The sequence below is a fragment of the Fusarium graminearum genome, chromosome 2 (genome assembly GCF_000240135.3).
Source record: "Fusarium graminearum PH-1 chromosome 2, whole genome shotgun sequence".
Classification (NCBI taxonomy): Eukaryota; Fungi; Ascomycota; class Sordariomycetes; order Hypocreales; family Nectriaceae; genus Fusarium; species Fusarium graminearum.
The window spans coordinates 8321381-8338950 of record NC_026475.1 but is presented as its reverse complement, the minus strand read 5'-3'; the positions used below and the strand labels follow the sequence as shown (position 1 = coordinate 8338950).

Below are 17570 nucleotides of genomic sequence, written 5' to 3'. Positions count from 1 at the left end.
GGTATCTGAAGCTAGCGGGATCATCGAAGTACCTCTCGAGCTTCTTATTGATGTTGAGAAGGTAGGGCGACTCTGTCATGTGACGAACTACCCAGCGTAAGCGTCGGCATGTTGCATGCAACGCGAAAATGCCAGCGATCCCGAGGTTGGAAAGAATTAGATCCACGATGTCCAAATTCGGGCTGTGCTGATCACTCAGCAGTTCGACAAGTTTTAAACTCATAGTGAGAATAGTTATTTGGAATTTGAGAATGTGCATGGGAGGATAGTTTGAAGATTGTAAAAGAAAAGGGTTGCAAGTAGCCTATCATCTTATACTATGTCTAAGTTTTTGAAAGCTAGACTTTAAACAAAATCTTAATAGTAAGCTTTTCTCTATTTCCTGGTAACTGTGAAGTTTGTAGCAAGCTGATATGTAAACACTGAGAGTAAATGTCCACAATATTTAGTAATTTTATTGCACTTGCTGAGAGTTTGGGCACAATATGCTGATAGCTGGCAGAAAATTTAGGAAAGAGTATTCATTATGGACTCAACAAACCTTCATTACTTACTGGATCAGATAATGGTCATAACATGCTCTGTTGTCACGGTAATAGACTCAGCGGATGGGTAAAGACCTTGGCTGCCTTTTCACTCCTGTGACTAAACGCCTCTGTGATCTGGCCCTCTGGCGTACTTGTGCTGACATGGTATGTTTCCTTTCAGATGCTTTGTCTTTTCGTCTGGTGACTGATGTAAGATTAGTAGGATCTTCCTTATCGTGAACAGAGGGCTATTTGAACCGCAAAGGCTGCTGATGAACCTTTGATGAAATGGACAATGCCATGACCAGGGCTACAGCTGCAAAGCTACATCATCAGAGAAGCAACTGAAGAATGCTGTGTGAGTACCCCACAGCGATAGTGCATAAACCTAATGAGTGGCTGTATTAAACTGAGCTTTCTGTTGGCTTTGTGTCAGGCACGTCTCATGAAACCCGGTATTGATCTACTAAGTGTCAATAAGAAAATTAGATGCCTTGATAAATATGTAATCGCGTCAGATCTTTCTCTAGTCTCTCTGGTTTTGCGACATGTCTGAGTGTTCATCTCGTTCTCTGGATACGAGTTACCCGAGACAGCCGGGACCGATTGTTACCACAGTGAGCTGGGCTTTTCACGTGGTTATAGTTGAATCTACTCTGATATAGAGTTTCGTGATTGATGAGGCATCCTGTGGCCTTATCGAAAAATCTTTTTTAGAAAAATTGTTGAGCTACTGATCTCATACTGTCAGGAGCATGTCTCTAAGTAGGATGACTCGTCACCTCATAATTAAATCTGCCCTCCGAGAAAATTCTTTTGTTATTGGCATCTCCAGCTGAAGAGGTTAATATCGGCTCTCGTCGGACGGACTTGTGTTATATTCCGGCACGGAGAGTTCAAATCATCGCTCCGTCTCTCCCCCTTTTACGATTCTAGGTATCGCCAGATACTCTCATACATACAAAGTAGTACTTTTGATTGTCCTTCCCCCTTTCTCTTTGTTGTGCATTGTCCCGTTCGTCTGTTAATCGGATAAACGGAACACCAATGCTGATGTTCCTGGCGGTTCCTGTATAGCCGAGTTTCCATATAGAGTTTGAGGTCTTTGCATGATTGGACAAGGTTGAATGGATTGGCTAATGAATGGAGAACAGCACAAAGTAAGCCACGTACGCGTCACTATTATTAGCTCGGAGCGTGCCGAAGATCCAGACTCCTCAGCGACAATGACATTCGGCAGTGACAGCCGTCCCGTCTTAGCCGCTCACACTTAGATCTGACGTCTTTTTCAGCGCTTCACATTTCGAGAGTCTGTATCATGTTGAGACAAGCCTTTTTTTCTAAACCTTTGGACGAACAATACAGTCCTCTCTCATTGGACAGGTCGTATAAGCAGCAACCATCAGTGTCTGACTTGTTAACAAATGTTTTTGTAGTCGTCCCTAGGTTACTTTGCCATGCAGCCATTCGCCGTCCTTTCATTGCCAATTACTACCCTGAAGGCAGACTCCATTAATCCCAAATCTCACATGTTTACTCTGTACCATAGTCTGACATAAGATGAGTTGTAACAGATCATGTCCGTAGGAAAGCCCGGCAGTCCAAAACATAGCCACAAGCCGCGTCAGCGTTCATGTTTCTTTGCGCTCAATACCGTGAAAGCCTTGAAACATAGTGCTGCGATTTAGCCTTGCCATGCATGAACTTTTGGGATCGCCATAGCCCCGGATACCGTCCTATCCTTACTCCACCTCAATAGACCAGTCAGCCGGTCGAGGGACCTTTGCCAAATGCACTGCCGGCGGATGGATGCGTTAGTACCGACGATATTCAGGCGATCTTCTGGGCGTACCCACGTCACTACATGCCGCTAGTTAGTACCGAGGCTCCGGCACCAGGGGGAATCAGAAGCTAGAGACATGGGAGACAAAATTGTCGAGTCAGTTTATGGCACTTAGGTCATGCCTTTAGTTGATTTGTTTTTGTAACCAAAAGCCTGGAGGCCAAGCTTTCTGTTACCCGCTAGCTTGGGCCCGGATACGAGGACTAGGGATAGAGAGTATGGGGGAAATTGACTAGTTGCCGATCTACCGGGTCCAGACCATGTCCGAGTTCCGAGTCGGAAAGTATCACAGACCTAGGGAGGCCCTCGAGAACTATGCTGAAAGAGAATGGAATCAACGTTGGAGACATGAATGACTACTCTATTAGAATTAAAATTACAGTGTTGCTATAGTTGGCAGGGTATTGTGCCTGAAGACATCCTGGTCTGTCTCTTTTCCTATATATACAGCTCTTGGCATCCTCCGTTTTGTCAAACATCAACATCCACTTCAATCTCCATTCATCAATTTACTACTTCATACACACAAATCAGTTCAGCAAACCATCACCATGCGGTTCAGCAACCTTTTCCTTGGCGCTGTCTTCGCCGTGACTTCGGTCGCTGCCATGGCCAACCCTGCCGCCGAGGCCGGAAGTCTTATGGAGCGCAGCAAGCATCACCATGACTGCGGCAAACATGCCTCCTACAACACCGAGAAGAAGGAATGTGTCTGCCATGTCAGCGGCGAGACCTACCACAAGAAGCACCACAAGTGCAAGAAGCCTAAGGAAGACAAGAAGCACCACTCAAGAGACGTTCTTGAGGAGCGCAGCCCCAAGAAGGACGAGCACGAACACTGCGGCAAGCACGCTTCCTTCAACGAAGAGAAGAAGGAGTGTGTCTGCCACGATAAGTCCGAAGTTTTTGAGAAGCACCACAAGAAGTGCAAGAAGGCAAAGGATGAGAAGAAGAAGGACGACAAGAAGCACCACTCACGAGATGTCCTCGAGGAACGTGACCCCAAGAAGGATAAGCACCACGACCACTGCGGCAAGCACGCCTCTTACAGCGAGGAGAAGAAGGAATGCGTCTGCCACAACAAAGCCGAGGTCTTTGAAAGGAAGCACAAGAAGTGCAAGAAGCACATCTCTCTGCGAAGCATCTTCAACCACTGCGGCCGACATGCTTACTACGATGAGGCCAAGAAGGAGTGCATCTGCCACGACGCCGGCAAGGACTTCCTCAAGAAGCACAAGACCTGCGCTTGCCCTCAGGGTGAGAAGTGGCACCACATTGAGCGCAAGTGCAAGGCTTAATCTTGCTGCGCTGTTGTCTTTTGCATCAGTGATGGCAAACAGGTCCAAGTGTAGGAGTATGTATATGGTCTAGGAGGGGGGTTGGTGTGTTGTTAAATCATTTCTGGTTACTCTTCAAATACATTTGCAATTAATCATACTTGTTCAACCCATGAGTATTGCTGTCATAACCTCTTCTCCGTCAATCTCATTGCAAATCTGTGAAGGCATTCCAGAAACAAAAACACTCACAATGGACTAGGAAGTAACAGTCGCTTATTACCATTCCTTCCTATCCCAAGGCTCAACACTCTTATGCTCCTACCCTAACCTCTAGTCTAATACTCTCCTAAGATCCCTAAACATCTCTCCTAAATCTTCGCCATGGCAGTCCACAGACATCATCATCATTCAACACCAACATCGTCAAAGCATCATCAGAGAAGACATCTCTTTGTATACACAAGCATGGATCATCAACAACTCGAACCTCCTCTTCCCGTTGTGTACAGCAACAAAATCGTCTTCCGACATTCGTTCTTGAAATGGGTCATCAACGAAGCCTTCAGTGGCAACCCCAGCTCTTTCAACGTGATCGTTCAAAAGCCATGCGAACATTGGTTAGCGGAGAATTTCATAGACGAGTCTGTCACTGGCTGTCAAATGATATGCATCGACAAGCCTAAGCTATACGATATAGCTGCTGAGCACTGGGACAACAACATTTTGGCCCCTTTCGACTTTCGCAGAAAAAGGCTGTCTCACAACTGCTTCGCGCCTTCTGACACACCTGATCCAGTCATAATCCTTGCTTATCGCTGGATCTCAAACTCTGATTGTCCTTGGTACGATCAGCAGGGTTTTACTATTATGTCTAGCTAGGATTAAAACACTGTGTGGTGCATAGGCTATGGGGTCAATACAATGAATTCAATGACTGTCTCCTCGTATATTGGTCCTTCTAAACGCCTCACATGAAATATATACCTCTTGTCTATTTAGGGTATCGTCATTCTACCTCATTAGTCCTTTTTCGCCTTCCAAAGCCCAAAAACGCCTGTGATGATCAAAAATATCTGAACGAAAAGCATATACACGCCACCCCCTACGAAGCAAACTGCTCCAATGGGATCCCTTACTCCTCTCTTCAGAGCACCAAGCATCCATTTGGCATCCGTCTTCGCTGTGCTTACAGCCCATGATAAAGGCGACGGTTTGGCGGGCTTCTGCTTGATCTTGGGCCGGGAGCCTGGAAACTCGGCGACTCCCTTTCGCTTGCCTTCCAAGTCTTTGAGCGTCAGGGTGTGGTTTTCGTGTTGCCGGTTGCGGACGCTTTCCTTGGTGAGCATGCCCCGAATTGTCTCCTTTTCCGAAGCAGTGTTGTGATTCCACCATTCCTCGACCGCAGTGAACATGTACTTCTGGATGGGTGTTTTGTGGCGACCTGGGAAGGCAGGGTGATGCATGATGGTTAGGATCTGGCGGATAGATTCTTCTTCGTCGCGGAAGGGATCGTCCCAGCATTTCACAACCTGCTGGGTCGTCCAGTTGGTGGTGACGGTTGATACAAGACCGGCTGGCTGATTGAGAACGTTGCTAAAATGATCTTTCGAAATATCCGAGTGGCTTGGATCCGATCCTTCACCATCAAGGTAGACTTCTGCGGAGGTAGATTTCGCAGCTTCCGCATCGACACGTTCCTTGGCTGCCTTGAGCGCATTGCGCAACTGCATAATGGAACTCTCAATCATAAGACTGAGGTACTTGAACACAAGTTGATCTGTATATTTTCCCAGCTGCGAGCTTGAATCCTCGGACAGCGGTTCATCGTCATGCGTCTCGGTTCGCTCTTGGATCCATTTCTTGATGCGATCGTGGAGATAGAAAATGGGCTCGATGGTCTGCCAGAGATTATTCGCGTCGAGGGTACTTTCAGCTGTTGTGCTAGCCTTCTTGGATTCTTCTGCTTTTTCGAACAGCACACCGACGCTTTCGAGTTGTTGTAGGATAGGATCGTGGATTGTAGTGTTGGAGGCAAGCTTGCTGAGGGCTTCGATGGCAGCTCGGAGGATGTCGTACAAATGCTGGAACGCGATCTCGCCTATGTTCATCTCCTACAGAAGTTAGCATGTGTGCCTCCGAAAGAGAGGTGTGGTCGTACGTTTTCCAGGTTCTCCAAGGAACCTTTGCATTGAAGAACAGCCATATCATCAGCCTCGCCCAAAAGACTGTGAAAGATGTCAAGCATGCCAAATGTTCCCGTCACAATAGGCGGTACCATTCGTCCCCTCCACCCCGGTGTCTGGACGCGACACGCATCGCCGACGAAAGCGAATACATCCGACTCGCCCAGATCCTGCAGACATAGTTCGGTAAAGTTGCTATGCGCTGAGAAATCTTCAAGGGTATGTAGTGCTGCGCCGAGATGAATAAAAGCCTCCTTCTTCGACTTGGGGTCCTTATCCCGGCCGAGCCGGATGCATTCGCGGAGTTGACGCGTGACGTAATCAGCTGATGTATCCCAACCGTGTCCCGAGTTTGCGATGTAATTTTTCATGCCCGTCTTGGGGTCGAACTCGAGTTCTCTGGGATCGACAGGCCCCCGGAGCCTCTCGTCGACGTCTTTCGCATTGTCGGGGTATCCTTTCGGGTTGTCGATGTGCTCGACGTGTGTGTAGCATCCGAGCCTCTCGCGCGTGACGTCAAATTCGTCGGTCGCAAACCCAAATTCCATGAACCCCAAAATGCTGACAATGGCTCTCAACACGGGCTCGGGCACGGTCTCGAGGCCAGTGGTGTCGATGATTTGCGAAAAGTCCCTTAACCAGTTCCCAAAGTATATTTGTCGTCGTTCAAGGGCCGTAAATCGATAGTGAGTAACGAAGCTCGCCGGCAAATAGCGCAGTGCCTCTGCGATATCGCCATGTCGCCAGACGTAACCGTTGAAGGAGCTAGTTCCCGCCACTTCGCCCGCGCCAAAGGCTGACACGCGCCCTGCGAAGAGGAGGCAGACAAGGCTGACGATCAGTACTTTTGTCGTGAGCGAGAATGTCATTATTGCAAAGATTGGGGAATGCTACGTGACGTCATAGACTTCTTGGGAGTGACGGAAAAGAGAAATTGATGGACACGCCGGCAAGGATTTTGCTCTCGGAAGATAGAATAGCCGAGCCGGAGTAGATTCACTTGACAGATTGTGGAAATGCCAGTAAAAGGCTGTGTCTATCGACTACAAGAAACATGGACCACTTCAAGTCAAGGTTCATATGCACAATCTTTAACTACAAAATGATATTATTTTTTTTAGTAAATAAATAATTAGTCTTTTTTATCACGAGATGTCCTTTACTTCTTTCTGGCGCTGTTGTCTTGTTTTTGATCGTTTCGTGCTATCTACAGGGTAACTTCTAAGCTTCTTATCTATCTGGATCTATCCTATCTTATCATATCGATAGCAGAACGAAGCTTTAGGGACTAATTCCGCAGAGACGATTTAACTCCGCGACTTAACGAGACCAGGCCAAATGCGACAAGTCACTTCTTTCGCGCTGTTCTTTACACGGGATCTAAGATCGCTGTAACCATTGGGACTGTAGCATCGGGTCTCACTGCGCTTCTGTGTTGAGGATATGCAAGTAATTAAGATGTCATGTATTGGGACCAGCCCTAATCTCATGCCTGAATAGCTAATGGTTGTGTCAATCGCTTCCTTATGCTTCCCAATTCTGTCGCCGATTGCAATGTCTAATCTTATTGATTTGGCTTTAATCCCACATCGCCATTCCTCTTGTCCAATCTTGTCTGCTGCCCTTGAGGTACCAAGTTCTGGGGACGCGCAAACAACATTGATGTAGTGATGGGTGCATCGAAGTTTTGTCTTGTCTTGATAGCCAAAGCTGAAGGATAATTAGTAAAGAACATGGGTGAGCTGTATATGGATGGCTCACCGGTTACTGTGGCTGCGAACAAGACTACTGGAAGTGCTTTGTTGATGCGCGCAATGCGAGACATGGCGGGTTGTGGTTGAGCAGGGAAGTCGAAGCGAGGGAGAGCTCCGCCGAAAGAGTTGGTAGTCATGATGATGGCTGAGTTGGTGTTGGACTTGTGAGAGTTGGTAGATGTGATGGATGAACTGAATGCTGATGAGTGAATGATGACCTTCAATAAACTGATTCTCCCATTGTCTTATATCAATTTGTTCTCGTCAAGAGAAATGAAAATGTATACCTGTTCCATCATTAATTCTACGTCGTCTTAGTCGGCTCGCTCCGCTGTAGTGAGGCAGCTCCAAGTCAGACCACCATTTCCAGGGCAGATCTGACAGTGGTGCCAGCCCCCTAACAAAGTGGCGTGGACCCTGTGGGGTTGTGGTCTGCTTTCCCCAATTCTCAAAGTCATCTGGGTATCGAATCTGCTGATGCCTCAATGTACTGATAGCTGTAACAAGCAAGACACTGATGAGTGTTTGAGATGAGAACGTGGGGGAATAATCACTCGATTTTTGAGACTGAGATGGCGTTTTTGTGAAGCAAGATTATCTAGAGATACGGCTTTGTTTTAATCCATCTATCCGAGTGCCTCAGATCTACTCCGCACTCAACTAACTCACTGGTTCATTGATGGGCATTTACCATCTACCCTTTCCATATCCTGAGCAATACTATAATCTTTGAGACATATTTAGGCCAAAAACAGCTGATGTCAGTCATTATGTACTCAGTAACCTTTTTGATATTGCGAAAATAAGTCGGACATCAGTCCATCTCCCTCCGGCTTTTCGCGATCCATCCATCTTGGGGCTTATTACCCCAGTTCTCCGCGGGACTGACACTGCACGTCTAATTCTAAACCTGCAATCGCTAATCTGCATTTCCTCACGCGCCAATTGAGGTGGCATGATTGCCAATCCGCTGTAAAGAGGGAATTATGTCATTGCCAACTCATACGGGGACACGGGCTCACCGAGGACTGCGAGTACCGAGATTGGGATTGGACCTTGTGATGTATCGATGTGTACTCTGTACAGAGTACGCGGGACCAATATGGCTTGATGTTTGATGAGATCTCTTTGATCGTATGACTTGATACTATAACAAACAAGGCATATGCGTTTAAGATAATTTGATGCCGCAATGCGCGACATGTTTTACTTGCCAACCCTTCTAGAAGCACTGGGTCATATTCACCGAGACCACTAAAATTAGGGCCCGCTTCTGGAACCACCATCTAAGATCGTGTCATCAAAGCTTTTGTCTTGACTGTATCTTACAAGAGGCACGAATGCTTTAATATCAGGTATTGAAATATGTTTTTAAAGCCATAAGAGCCACGCAGATCGACATATCTTTAAGCCATTTAGACTTATTGAGAATGGTATAGTCTGTATATACTGGATGATTTGGGTGTAGGAGACCTGGTCTGATATCTGAGAGGTGATGGTTTGATAATTGTTTGACGATTCTAATACTCCTCTCAAGATATTAGTATCGAATCTGATTGAGTTCTTCTACTATTATTAGCAAGCAGATCATTGAGGGGCTATTGCAACCGATTGAACCCATTGTGCAAGCTCTGGATATCCTCCGAACACACCGAATATGGTGGGTCTGTAGAAATGACAGTTGTTCTATATGTCTTCACCATCATCCATTTGTCGGGATATAAACTTGCAGATTATTTATACTGCCTCGGCTCATCTAAAGAAACACCGGAGATATGTTCGATCTTTCCTCAGTCTCCAAGAAGGCGAACACACTTGACATCAAACCTTCGGCTCCAAGCCACGCTAAGTCCGTGACAGCCGATGCCAAGTCCCCTCACCTCTCCAATTGCTACACTAAATCGAAGCCCACCAGCCCGCTTAACGATCTCCAGCGAGTGGAGGTGGAGCGGTAGTTGTATATTGCGGAGTTTGCGGAGTTTAACTTGACGTATATTATTTTTCATTTGTTCGACCTTCATGGACAGCATCTATCAACAACAAAAGAACAAACCGAAAATGAAAGTTGCAATTGTTGGAGCCACTGGCGCTACTGGAGGATCCATCATCAATGGCCTCTTGGAGTCTGACACCCAGTTTGTATGCTGTGTGCCCAGTACTCTTTTCGGCTGACGTGATAGCTGACGACGAATAGGATGTTACGGCTTTGGTGAGACCAGGGTCGATTGAGAAACCAGCAACCCTTGCTTTGAAGGAGAAAGGTGTCAAGCTTGTTGCCATTGACCTTCAAGGTAACCAAAATGAACTCGTTGCTGCTTTGAAAGGCATCGACGTCGTCATCTCGGCCATTTATTATCAGGCACTTCATGATGAGATTCCTCTTTCAACTGCAGCCAAGGCAGCTGGAGTCAAGCGATATGTCCCTTGCTTCTTTGCTACCGTCGCGCCTCGAGGTGTCATGAAGGCTCGCGATAATGTAAGTCTCGACGAAGCCATCCTTACTCTGGCTAACAACTGCCACTTTGTAGAAAGAGGAGATTCTGGACCACATTCAGCGTATTTATCTCCCTTACACAGTCATTGATGTCGGCTGGTGGTATCAGATCACGCTTCCTCTCGTCCCATCTGGAAAGTTCGAAGGTCGCGTCACATTCGGGAACAACAATGTTATTGGCGGCGGGAACAACCCATCTGCGCTGGTCAATCTAGATGACATTGGAAGATACGTTGCCGTTATCATCAACGATGAGCGCACCATCAACAAAAAGGTCTTTGCGTACACAGAGTCGAAAACGCAGAACGAAATTTTCGAACTGGTTGAAAAGGTGACTGGTGAAAAGCCAGAGCGCACAGAGGTAGCCTACTCCCTAACAACCCTGGAAAAGCAGACGAAAGCTAACATCATTCTCACAGATGTCCAAGGAACAAATCGAAGCTCAACTGGCACAGTTTAAAGACCCCGCTGAGCTGTCACAAAACCGAGCCATTATGGACTATTGGATGTCTTGGGGCGTTCGGGGCGACAACACGGCCGAAAATGCTGTCTATCTTGGATATGTTCTTGCTAAAGATTTATACCCTTCTCTCACAGGACAAAGTCTGGAAGACTTTATCCGAGATGTTCTTGACGGGAAGACCAAGTCGGTTTACTAGATTAGTTGTGTTGCAGGTAATGCAACATAGATATACGAGTCAAGTAATATGACTATTGTTCCATGCTCTGAAAATGCGGCAAAGTCGCGTGTTAATTACCTAGATGGTATTTTATTGGGCGTACAACGAGTGGTGGCACTGATAACGACGACGTAGTATCGAAAGAAATGGTTGGTTGGGTGCATGCGTGTTGCAATTTCCTGGAGGGCGACGCTGGTTATTTGCAGTTGGCTATGTCGAAGAGGGATATATATTGCTAATAAACTCGTAGCTGTAGCGTGATATCCATGGAAACGACCGGATATCAAGATCAACAATCTAGAAAAGTATGACAAGTGAGAGGTGTTCTTGAACGATTCCAGACATGAAACCGAGATCACTGGATAAAGACATGGTTGCACCGTTGGTCAGGGTTCTTTTTATGCACAATATGCAAGGAACCAGGAACCTGTTCATAGTGGATGTTCTTCCCGAAGTGATCTATGCAATGGTTAAATCCATTTGCTTCCTTCATTTCCTCCGACGGGAACTTGCGGGATTAAGAAACAACCTAGAAACTCTGAACCAACCGCCAACACTGCAACCCCGTCGGTTACAGCGTTGACTTGGCGGCTGAATCAAATAAATTACGTGGTAGGATTGACTAGTTCCACACTCTATTAATATTGCGGAATGGTGGCCAGGGAGATCGTCAATGCCCCATCGCGGAACGCTGGATTGCATCCCGCAGATCCTTCCTTCCGCTAACGTTGGCATGAAGATGTTTCAAGACGACGACATAAATTACCGAACAAAGCTCGCAAAGAATGACGAGAACGGTTAGTATCTAGCTAGTCATGCCAAACACTCGTTGCGAACATCTAGTGTAGAAATGTTGGAAAAGTCTAATGAAAACCACGTTTTGCTAAAGAAAAAGCGCATGTCAAAACTCAGAGGCTTGACCACGCACGCGTAGATAATCCCAACAGGGTCTACGGGCCGAGAATGATCTGTTGGGAAGCGAGGGAGGGAACACGTTGATCCAATGGCGAATGATAAGGACTCTATGGAGTCAATAAATAGTCTAAAGCATGTCTCGGAGCGAGAACTGACCCGCGGAACAGTGTTGGCAGTCAGTTCTTCTTAGCCCGGCGCCGGTGCGAGTGTCCAGAAACGGCTGGAGAGAATGAGCCACAGCGGTAATGAGTGGATGGCTTAGTTCCTCAGCTCAAGGCTTTTGTTAGTGGCCGAGGATGAGGCAATGACATGCAGTTAGTCAAAGGTTAACACACGTGGTTGACGTCTGGAAGCATTCCTCTTTGATCAACAACTGAACCGATGGCTCTGTCTTTTAACCTTGCAGTAATTAATTAACCGAATCGACGGTATGCATGCAAGCAATCTCTTTAGATTCAGTTCAGCCCTTCCGAGTTCCATCGACCAGGTAATGAATCCTGACACAACCAACAGATAACATGTGGATAGGACCAGGATGAAGGACTTGGGCACATCTTGTTGACCAACACCTCCTCGATTAGGCCAAGTACCCCCTAAATCCACCTGGTAAGCTTGTTTTTCCAACTGCCACTCGAGCCAGCGACCTTCCCCAAAAGATCGATTGGAGCGAAGCTAGCGGCGACTGTAGCTCAACTTGCTACAGACTATCAAAGCACTAGAAATCCTTCTGGTTAGTGATATTGACCAACGGAAAACTTTAACGACCCGGCGTTCCCTGATGGTACATTAATTATGCTGTAGCCCCCGGGCATGATCTACGCTCCCCTTGTTCGACATTTTTCTTTTTTATTTCTCGTGTTTCTCCAAATGTAACCATTCCCTTGTTTTGGCTTTTGTTGTTGATCTACGCTCGTTTATTTGTTCCAGAGGCGGGGAGGGTGATCCTCCTTGTTGAGAGCCTTCAGCATGGTTAGCATTAATGCTTCAATTGTACGTACACTAATCCCCTCAACCCGCCATGTAAATATTTTACTGACAACATCTAGGCTATCCAGGCAATTCTTCTCGTCTTGACCTTTGCTGTCCTTATCCTCCGAGGCTGGGCGCGCGTTCTCTCCCACCAATCGATCTTCACACCGACCGATCTGTTTGCTTGGGTAGGATGGGTATTTACACTGGGATGGTTCATCTGTTCGACATTGGCCCTTCGAATCCTTATCGATAACCCTGCGTACACCACTGAGCTTCTCGTGGATTCGGAAGAATACCTCAAGGTACGGGATATGTTTTGTTAGCCAAGACGGGACCAAGGAACTGACATTTGCTTGTCTTGTAGATCGTCTTTGTGGCGCAGTACTTTTTCGACATCGGAATCTACCTCCCCAAGATCTCCATTACCATGTTTTACTGGAATTTGATACCGAGGATTTCTGGGCGACTGAAGAATGCGCTGTTGGCAGTGTCCATCTACCTAGGCTGCTGTCTCACCGCGACAGTCCTTACCGACACCTTTATATGTCAGCCCATCTCCGACAACTGGTACGGCTTTTCATCAAAAGATGCTTCGTAACCACCAACTAACTATTACAGGTCTATCCCGAACCAACTCAAGTCGACATGGAACTCGTACGCCGCCTTTGTCATCCAATGGGTCCTGAACTGGTCTACAGATTTGGTCGCATTTCTATACCCCTTCTTCCTTCTTAAGCATATCGCACTTCGCAAGGAGCAGAAGCTTGCCCTTGTTGGTGTGTTTTCTCTGGGTGCCATCACCCTCATGGTTAGTCTTTCACGATTCATCGCATATAATGCGACGGATTTCGAACTCGAAGACGAGTCTGGCAGTATGTTTCTCCTCCCCATGAACCCGATTTCTTGACCTAACCGATTAATAGACATTCTGTCCACTGCAGAGATGACTACAGCTGTTATAGTCGTTTGCCTCCCCGGTCTTCGAAGATTTATCTCACGTGGTAAATCGCCTGGCCAATCTTCAGGGCCATCTAGTGACTACGCCAATGGAACAGCCAACAATGCTACACAGAGAACAAGGCATCCACCGTCAGCCTATCAAAAATGGGGAGTTAGGGATGATGAAATCGGATTAGTTACCGAGATTCGTGGTGGAAATTCGACGGAGCTGACCGACGTAGAGCGTAACGCTGATGGGAAAAGTGTGTTTGTGACGCATAGTATCACGTCAAGTACATAGCAAGACACAAATTAGATTCCTGTTTCAATAGAATTATAGAAATAACATCGCACAGAGCCCTGAGATTGTATAGGTAGCACAATACTATTGAGGTATCATTGCCGAGCGTCATGACTTCGAGTCAAAGCAGGGTCTGCACATGTCTGTGAACCACATTAAAAGATATCGGAAGAAGGTTTATTCCGTTCCAAATATTGGATTTGTCTTTCTCGTTCATTGGAAACAGATGCATGAGTACCACCATTCCATGGGTGCTGGCAGAGAAAAACCATGAGTTTCAGATTGCGAACTGGGACTCATGTTAGCAACCGTTGTCAAAATAGTCCCTAGTGAGGACAGAGAAATGCATACACGTCGGTTGTATAGATTCTGGTTCAAGGCTGACCAGACTAACAGAGTAGAAGCTGGGGTACAGAGGTTCGAAAACTAGTGATTGGTCCTTACTAAGACTTTCACTGTGAGAGAAGCATTGGTCTGAGATAAGACTTCGAGGTATCAACATGATTTGGACACAGCTATTCCACAAGTCATAGGAGTTCTACCCCTCGATGATTGTGTATGATCCCCTCACATGACGCTTAGTATTTTGATGATGAAGTAGAGTACTCGGCAGTTCAAATTCGGGGTCACCCAGCGGGACAAATGGACAGGGAAGCCACATAGGTGCCATGGGAGGACAGAGTAGAACAACAGTCGAATTGCAGTCTAGGATGACACTGACTAGGTATATGACTCGCTCCGGCTCGGGTGATAAGATTGCAAAGACTGTGATGCAGATAAGGCAGGGATGCATTTGAAAGGCGAACACTCATCTTATCTTCATCAACTGATCACGGGTTCAACGCCACTAGGGAACTAATGCCGACCAAACCTCTTATCGGTGTTCCCCTCCCGTTGACTCGAAAGCTTGTTCCTTTAAATGGTGGCTTGACACATGGATTAGCTTGGAGCTATGTTTGACTGGTTCAACAGTCTCACGCGATGCTAAGATGAACTCTACTTGGGCTGATATAAGGTATTTTCTGGAATTACCGATATGATAATGAGGAGTCTTGAAGTCGGCTGTGGCGTCAAGGTCCAACATGAAACGAGAAACGCTTTGCTGTTGCCAGTGGATTCAGAAGATAAGATATGGTTCCATCGGCTGCAATCCCGATGGACGGGATCCCCGGAATACAATGGATGGACAAGCAAAGACTGAGGAAACTTGCATGTGGTATCGCAGCAAACATCGAGATGGAAAAGGGTAGCATTTACTCTTGCTCTTGTCTTAGGTGTATATCAAATGTATAATGCTATTGGGTGTTATTGACTGCTGCCAAGATAGCATGGCCAAATCCAGGCCCTTTTGGGGACGCCCGTCCACAAACTTAGTTCCTCTTCTGATACTGCTCACCGAGAAGGCTGCAGGAACGTCGGCACTTGAACCCATGTACCCTGGGGTCTGGAAAACCAGTATCAAATGGGAAGAAGGGGAATCCCCTTTATCATTACACCTTGTATTGCTCAGTACGGACATAACGGCATTGGACCCCGTTCTCGTCGTCTTCTGAATCCGACGACCCGATGCACATGATCATCAACCTCACCGGGCCCAAACTCTCCCCTCGTCAGAAAGAATGCCACGATATCTTTCTATATGCACAGTCTGCCCTCCGATTACCACTTCAGGAAAGGCCATGTCATAGATAAGCTCGAAATACCAACACATCACAGCGCGACCGACCTCGGCTCCATCGGATTCTAGTCCCTGGTGAGTCTGGCCCTCGGCTTCAGAACCCGAGTGTGCGGGGTTGACCAATAGCAGCATCAACAACTCTCGTTTATTGCCTGTTGCGGCTCATGGACCTCGAGAACGCGAGTCTAAACCCAATACGACTGAACATCGATAAGTCAGTGGCGCACACTGAACCCCTCGTTCGCATATGCCAACCCCATGTTTGTTGGCTGCACGCTATGTAGGTACGAGTCACGACCAATTGGATATTTGCGATTAGTGTCGTCACCCGTTCTTTGTCCTTTTGGTATTTGGCTGATCTTCTGTCACACGACCTCATTGACAAGTTCTCTCCTCACACCATCAACCACACTCGCCTCAAATTAGTCCGAAATACGGAATGGATTCGCCTGGAACTGATATCCGATGATAGGGGGTTGGTCTAGAAGCCGGCATTTGGTTCATGGCTTGATCAGCTGAGCGGTGCAAGAAAGCGAGCCGTTATCTATAAGAATCTGGCATTCATTCCATCCAACTCCAGAAACAAAGTTCTTTAGTTCATCAAGACTTACTGCATTAGTCTCACACTTGACAAAAGCAACCACCCACCAAGAACATATATCATCAGTCACAATGAACAAGATCAAGCTCCACATCGAGAGTGACAACTTCACGGACGAAAGCCACAGAACCCCCGTCCGTGCCCTTCCTTCAACATGGTACACCTCCCCAGAGATGTTTGAGCTTGAAAGACGCGCCATCTTCTCCAAGAAATGGCTCCTCGTCTCGCACCAGAACAGACTTCCAAAGGCTGGTGACTGGCTCAAGTTCAACACGACAGGTTACGAGTTTGTCGTCGCTCGTGATCGAAAGGGTAACTTGAATGGCTTTCACAACGTCTGTCGCCATCGGGCCTTCCCAGTCGTCCAGGGTGGAACTTCAGGAAACTCGTCAATCTTTGCCTGCAAGTATCACGGCTGGTCTTATGGTCTGAGTGGCAACCTCGCCAAGGCCCCCAACTACGATGTGCTTGATGGATTCGACAAGAGCCAGAACGGTCTCTTCAAGATTCACCTCAAGATCGATGCCTATGGCTTCATCTGGGTCAACCTCGACAGCTCCGACAACCCAGAGCCTTGGGAGAAGCATTTCGACGGCATCGACCAGCAGGAGAGACTGAACAAGGTCAAGTTTGAGGACTATGTTCTCGACAACGAGTACAGCATGGAGGGAAACTACAACTGGAAGATTCTCGCAGACAACTTCAATGAGTGCTATCACTGTCCCACGACGCATCCTGATTTGCCCACTCTTGCCGACCTTGGAAAGATGAAGTGTGATACCGACAAGGAATGGATCAAGCACTCGAGCGTTCAGACCGAGGAGCAGAAGAAGGCCGGTCTCCAACTTGCAAGCACATATTTCTACCCCAACGCCTCGGTTGTCGTCCTGTGAGTACCCACCTACTTCCACTTCAATTGGATATGTCTTGCTAACCTTTCATAGCCCACATTTCATGATGATCCAACGCTTTGTGCCCACGTCAGCAACCCACTCATCAATGCACTACCAAATCTTCCGCAACATCAAATCCTCCTCCGAAGATTTCCATCTGGCTGCGGACATGTACAGACGAGTAGTCGCTGAGGACAAGGACCTTTGCATCGGCGCGCAGCGAAATCTCGAAGCTGGAGTTTTCATCAGTGGCGAGCTTCATCCCCGACTTGAACACGGTCCTTTGTCATTCCAGGATGGCCACCGAGACGCCATCCATGCCCATGTCAAGCTTGAAAGAGAAGCTGGAAGACAGATTTGGCCGGCTCGACAGAAGTTGCCTGATACGGAGGGGGCAAAGAAGAACATGGAGGATGAGGAGCTATGTTCTAGCTTGTCGTGTGGAGGACTGCAGGAAGTTCTGGCGTGGTGAAAAAGTAAGATTGTGGGATTTCAACGATATTGGCCAGG

At 47.1% G+C, this 17570-nt stretch overlaps 7 protein-coding genes across 7 annotated transcripts; 5 read left to right on the top strand and 2 right to left on the bottom strand.

Moving 5' to 3' along the window:
* Positions 1–2921: 2921 nt before the first annotated feature.
* FGSG_02903 (uncharacterized protein) lies at positions 2922–3806 on the top strand (the record flags this gene model as incomplete). Its single annotated transcript, XM_011324597.1, has 1 exon — positions 2922–3806. The coding sequence occupies one exon, from the start codon at positions 2922–2924 to the stop codon at positions 3666–3668; it is 747 nt and encodes a 248-aa protein (XP_011322899.1). The 3' UTR covers positions 3669–3806.
* Positions 3807–4031: 225 nt separating this feature from the next.
* FGSG_02904 (uncharacterized protein) lies at positions 4032–4612 on the top strand (the record flags this gene model as incomplete). The annotated part of the gene is made up of 2 exons (XM_011324596.1): positions 4032–4492; positions 4555–4612. 2 exons carry the CDS (start codon positions 4032–4034, stop codon positions 4610–4612), a joined length of 519 nt encoding a protein of 172 aa, XP_011322898.1.
* FGSG_02905 (uncharacterized protein) lies at positions 4606–6702 on the bottom strand (the record flags this gene model as incomplete). Its single annotated transcript, XM_011324595.1, has 2 exons — positions 4606–5761; positions 5809–6702. 2 exons carry the CDS (start codon positions 6700–6702, stop codon positions 4670–4672), a joined length of 1986 nt encoding a protein of 661 aa, XP_011322897.1. The 3' UTR covers positions 4606–4669.
* A 566-nt stretch (positions 6703–7268) lies between these two features.
* FGSG_12555 (uncharacterized protein) lies at positions 7269–7790 on the bottom strand. The gene is made up of 2 exons (XM_011324594.1): positions 7595–7790; positions 7269–7543 (listed from the first exon to the last, which is right to left on the bottom strand). Exons 1-2 carry the CDS (start codon positions 7722–7724, stop codon positions 7398–7400), a joined length of 276 nt encoding a protein of 91 aa, XP_011322896.1. The 5' UTR covers positions 7725–7790; the 3' UTR covers positions 7269–7397.
* A 1816-nt stretch (positions 7791–9606) lies between these two features.
* On the top strand, positions 9607–10740 carry FGSG_02906 (uncharacterized protein; the record flags this gene model as incomplete). Its single annotated transcript, XM_011324593.1, has 4 exons — positions 9607–9726; positions 9782–10063; positions 10116–10442; positions 10501–10740. The coding sequence occupies 4 exons, from the start codon at positions 9607–9609 to the stop codon at positions 10738–10740; spliced, it is 969 nt and encodes a 322-aa protein (XP_011322895.1).
* Positions 10741–12642: 1902 nt separating this feature from the next.
* Positions 12643–13595, top strand: FGSG_02907 (uncharacterized protein; the record flags this gene model as incomplete). The annotated part of the gene is made up of 5 exons (XM_011324592.1): positions 12643–12666; positions 12723–12950; positions 13013–13215; positions 13267–13456; positions 13590–13595. 5 exons carry the CDS (start codon positions 12643–12645, stop codon positions 13593–13595), a joined length of 651 nt encoding a protein of 216 aa, XP_011322894.1.
* A 2643-nt stretch (positions 13596–16238) lies between these two features.
* On the top strand, positions 16239–17532 carry FGSG_02908 (uncharacterized protein; the record flags this gene model as incomplete). Its single annotated transcript, XM_011324591.1, has 2 exons — positions 16239–17056; positions 17112–17532. The coding sequence occupies 2 exons, from the start codon at positions 16239–16241 to the stop codon at positions 17530–17532; spliced, it is 1239 nt and encodes a 412-aa protein (XP_011322893.1).
* Between the last annotated feature and the right edge of the window lie 38 nt (positions 17533–17570).

Excerpts from the sequence above, each read along its gene's own strand:
- FGSG_12555 (XM_011324594.1), bottom strand. The coding sequence starts at position 7,724 with ATGACTACCAACTCTTTCGGCGGAGCTCTCCCTCGCTTCGACTTCCCT. Across the intron at positions 7,544-7,594 it reads GTTCGCAGCCACAGTAACCG|CTTTGGCTATCAAGACAAGA; the intron begins GTGAGCCATCCA and ends ATTATCCTTCAG.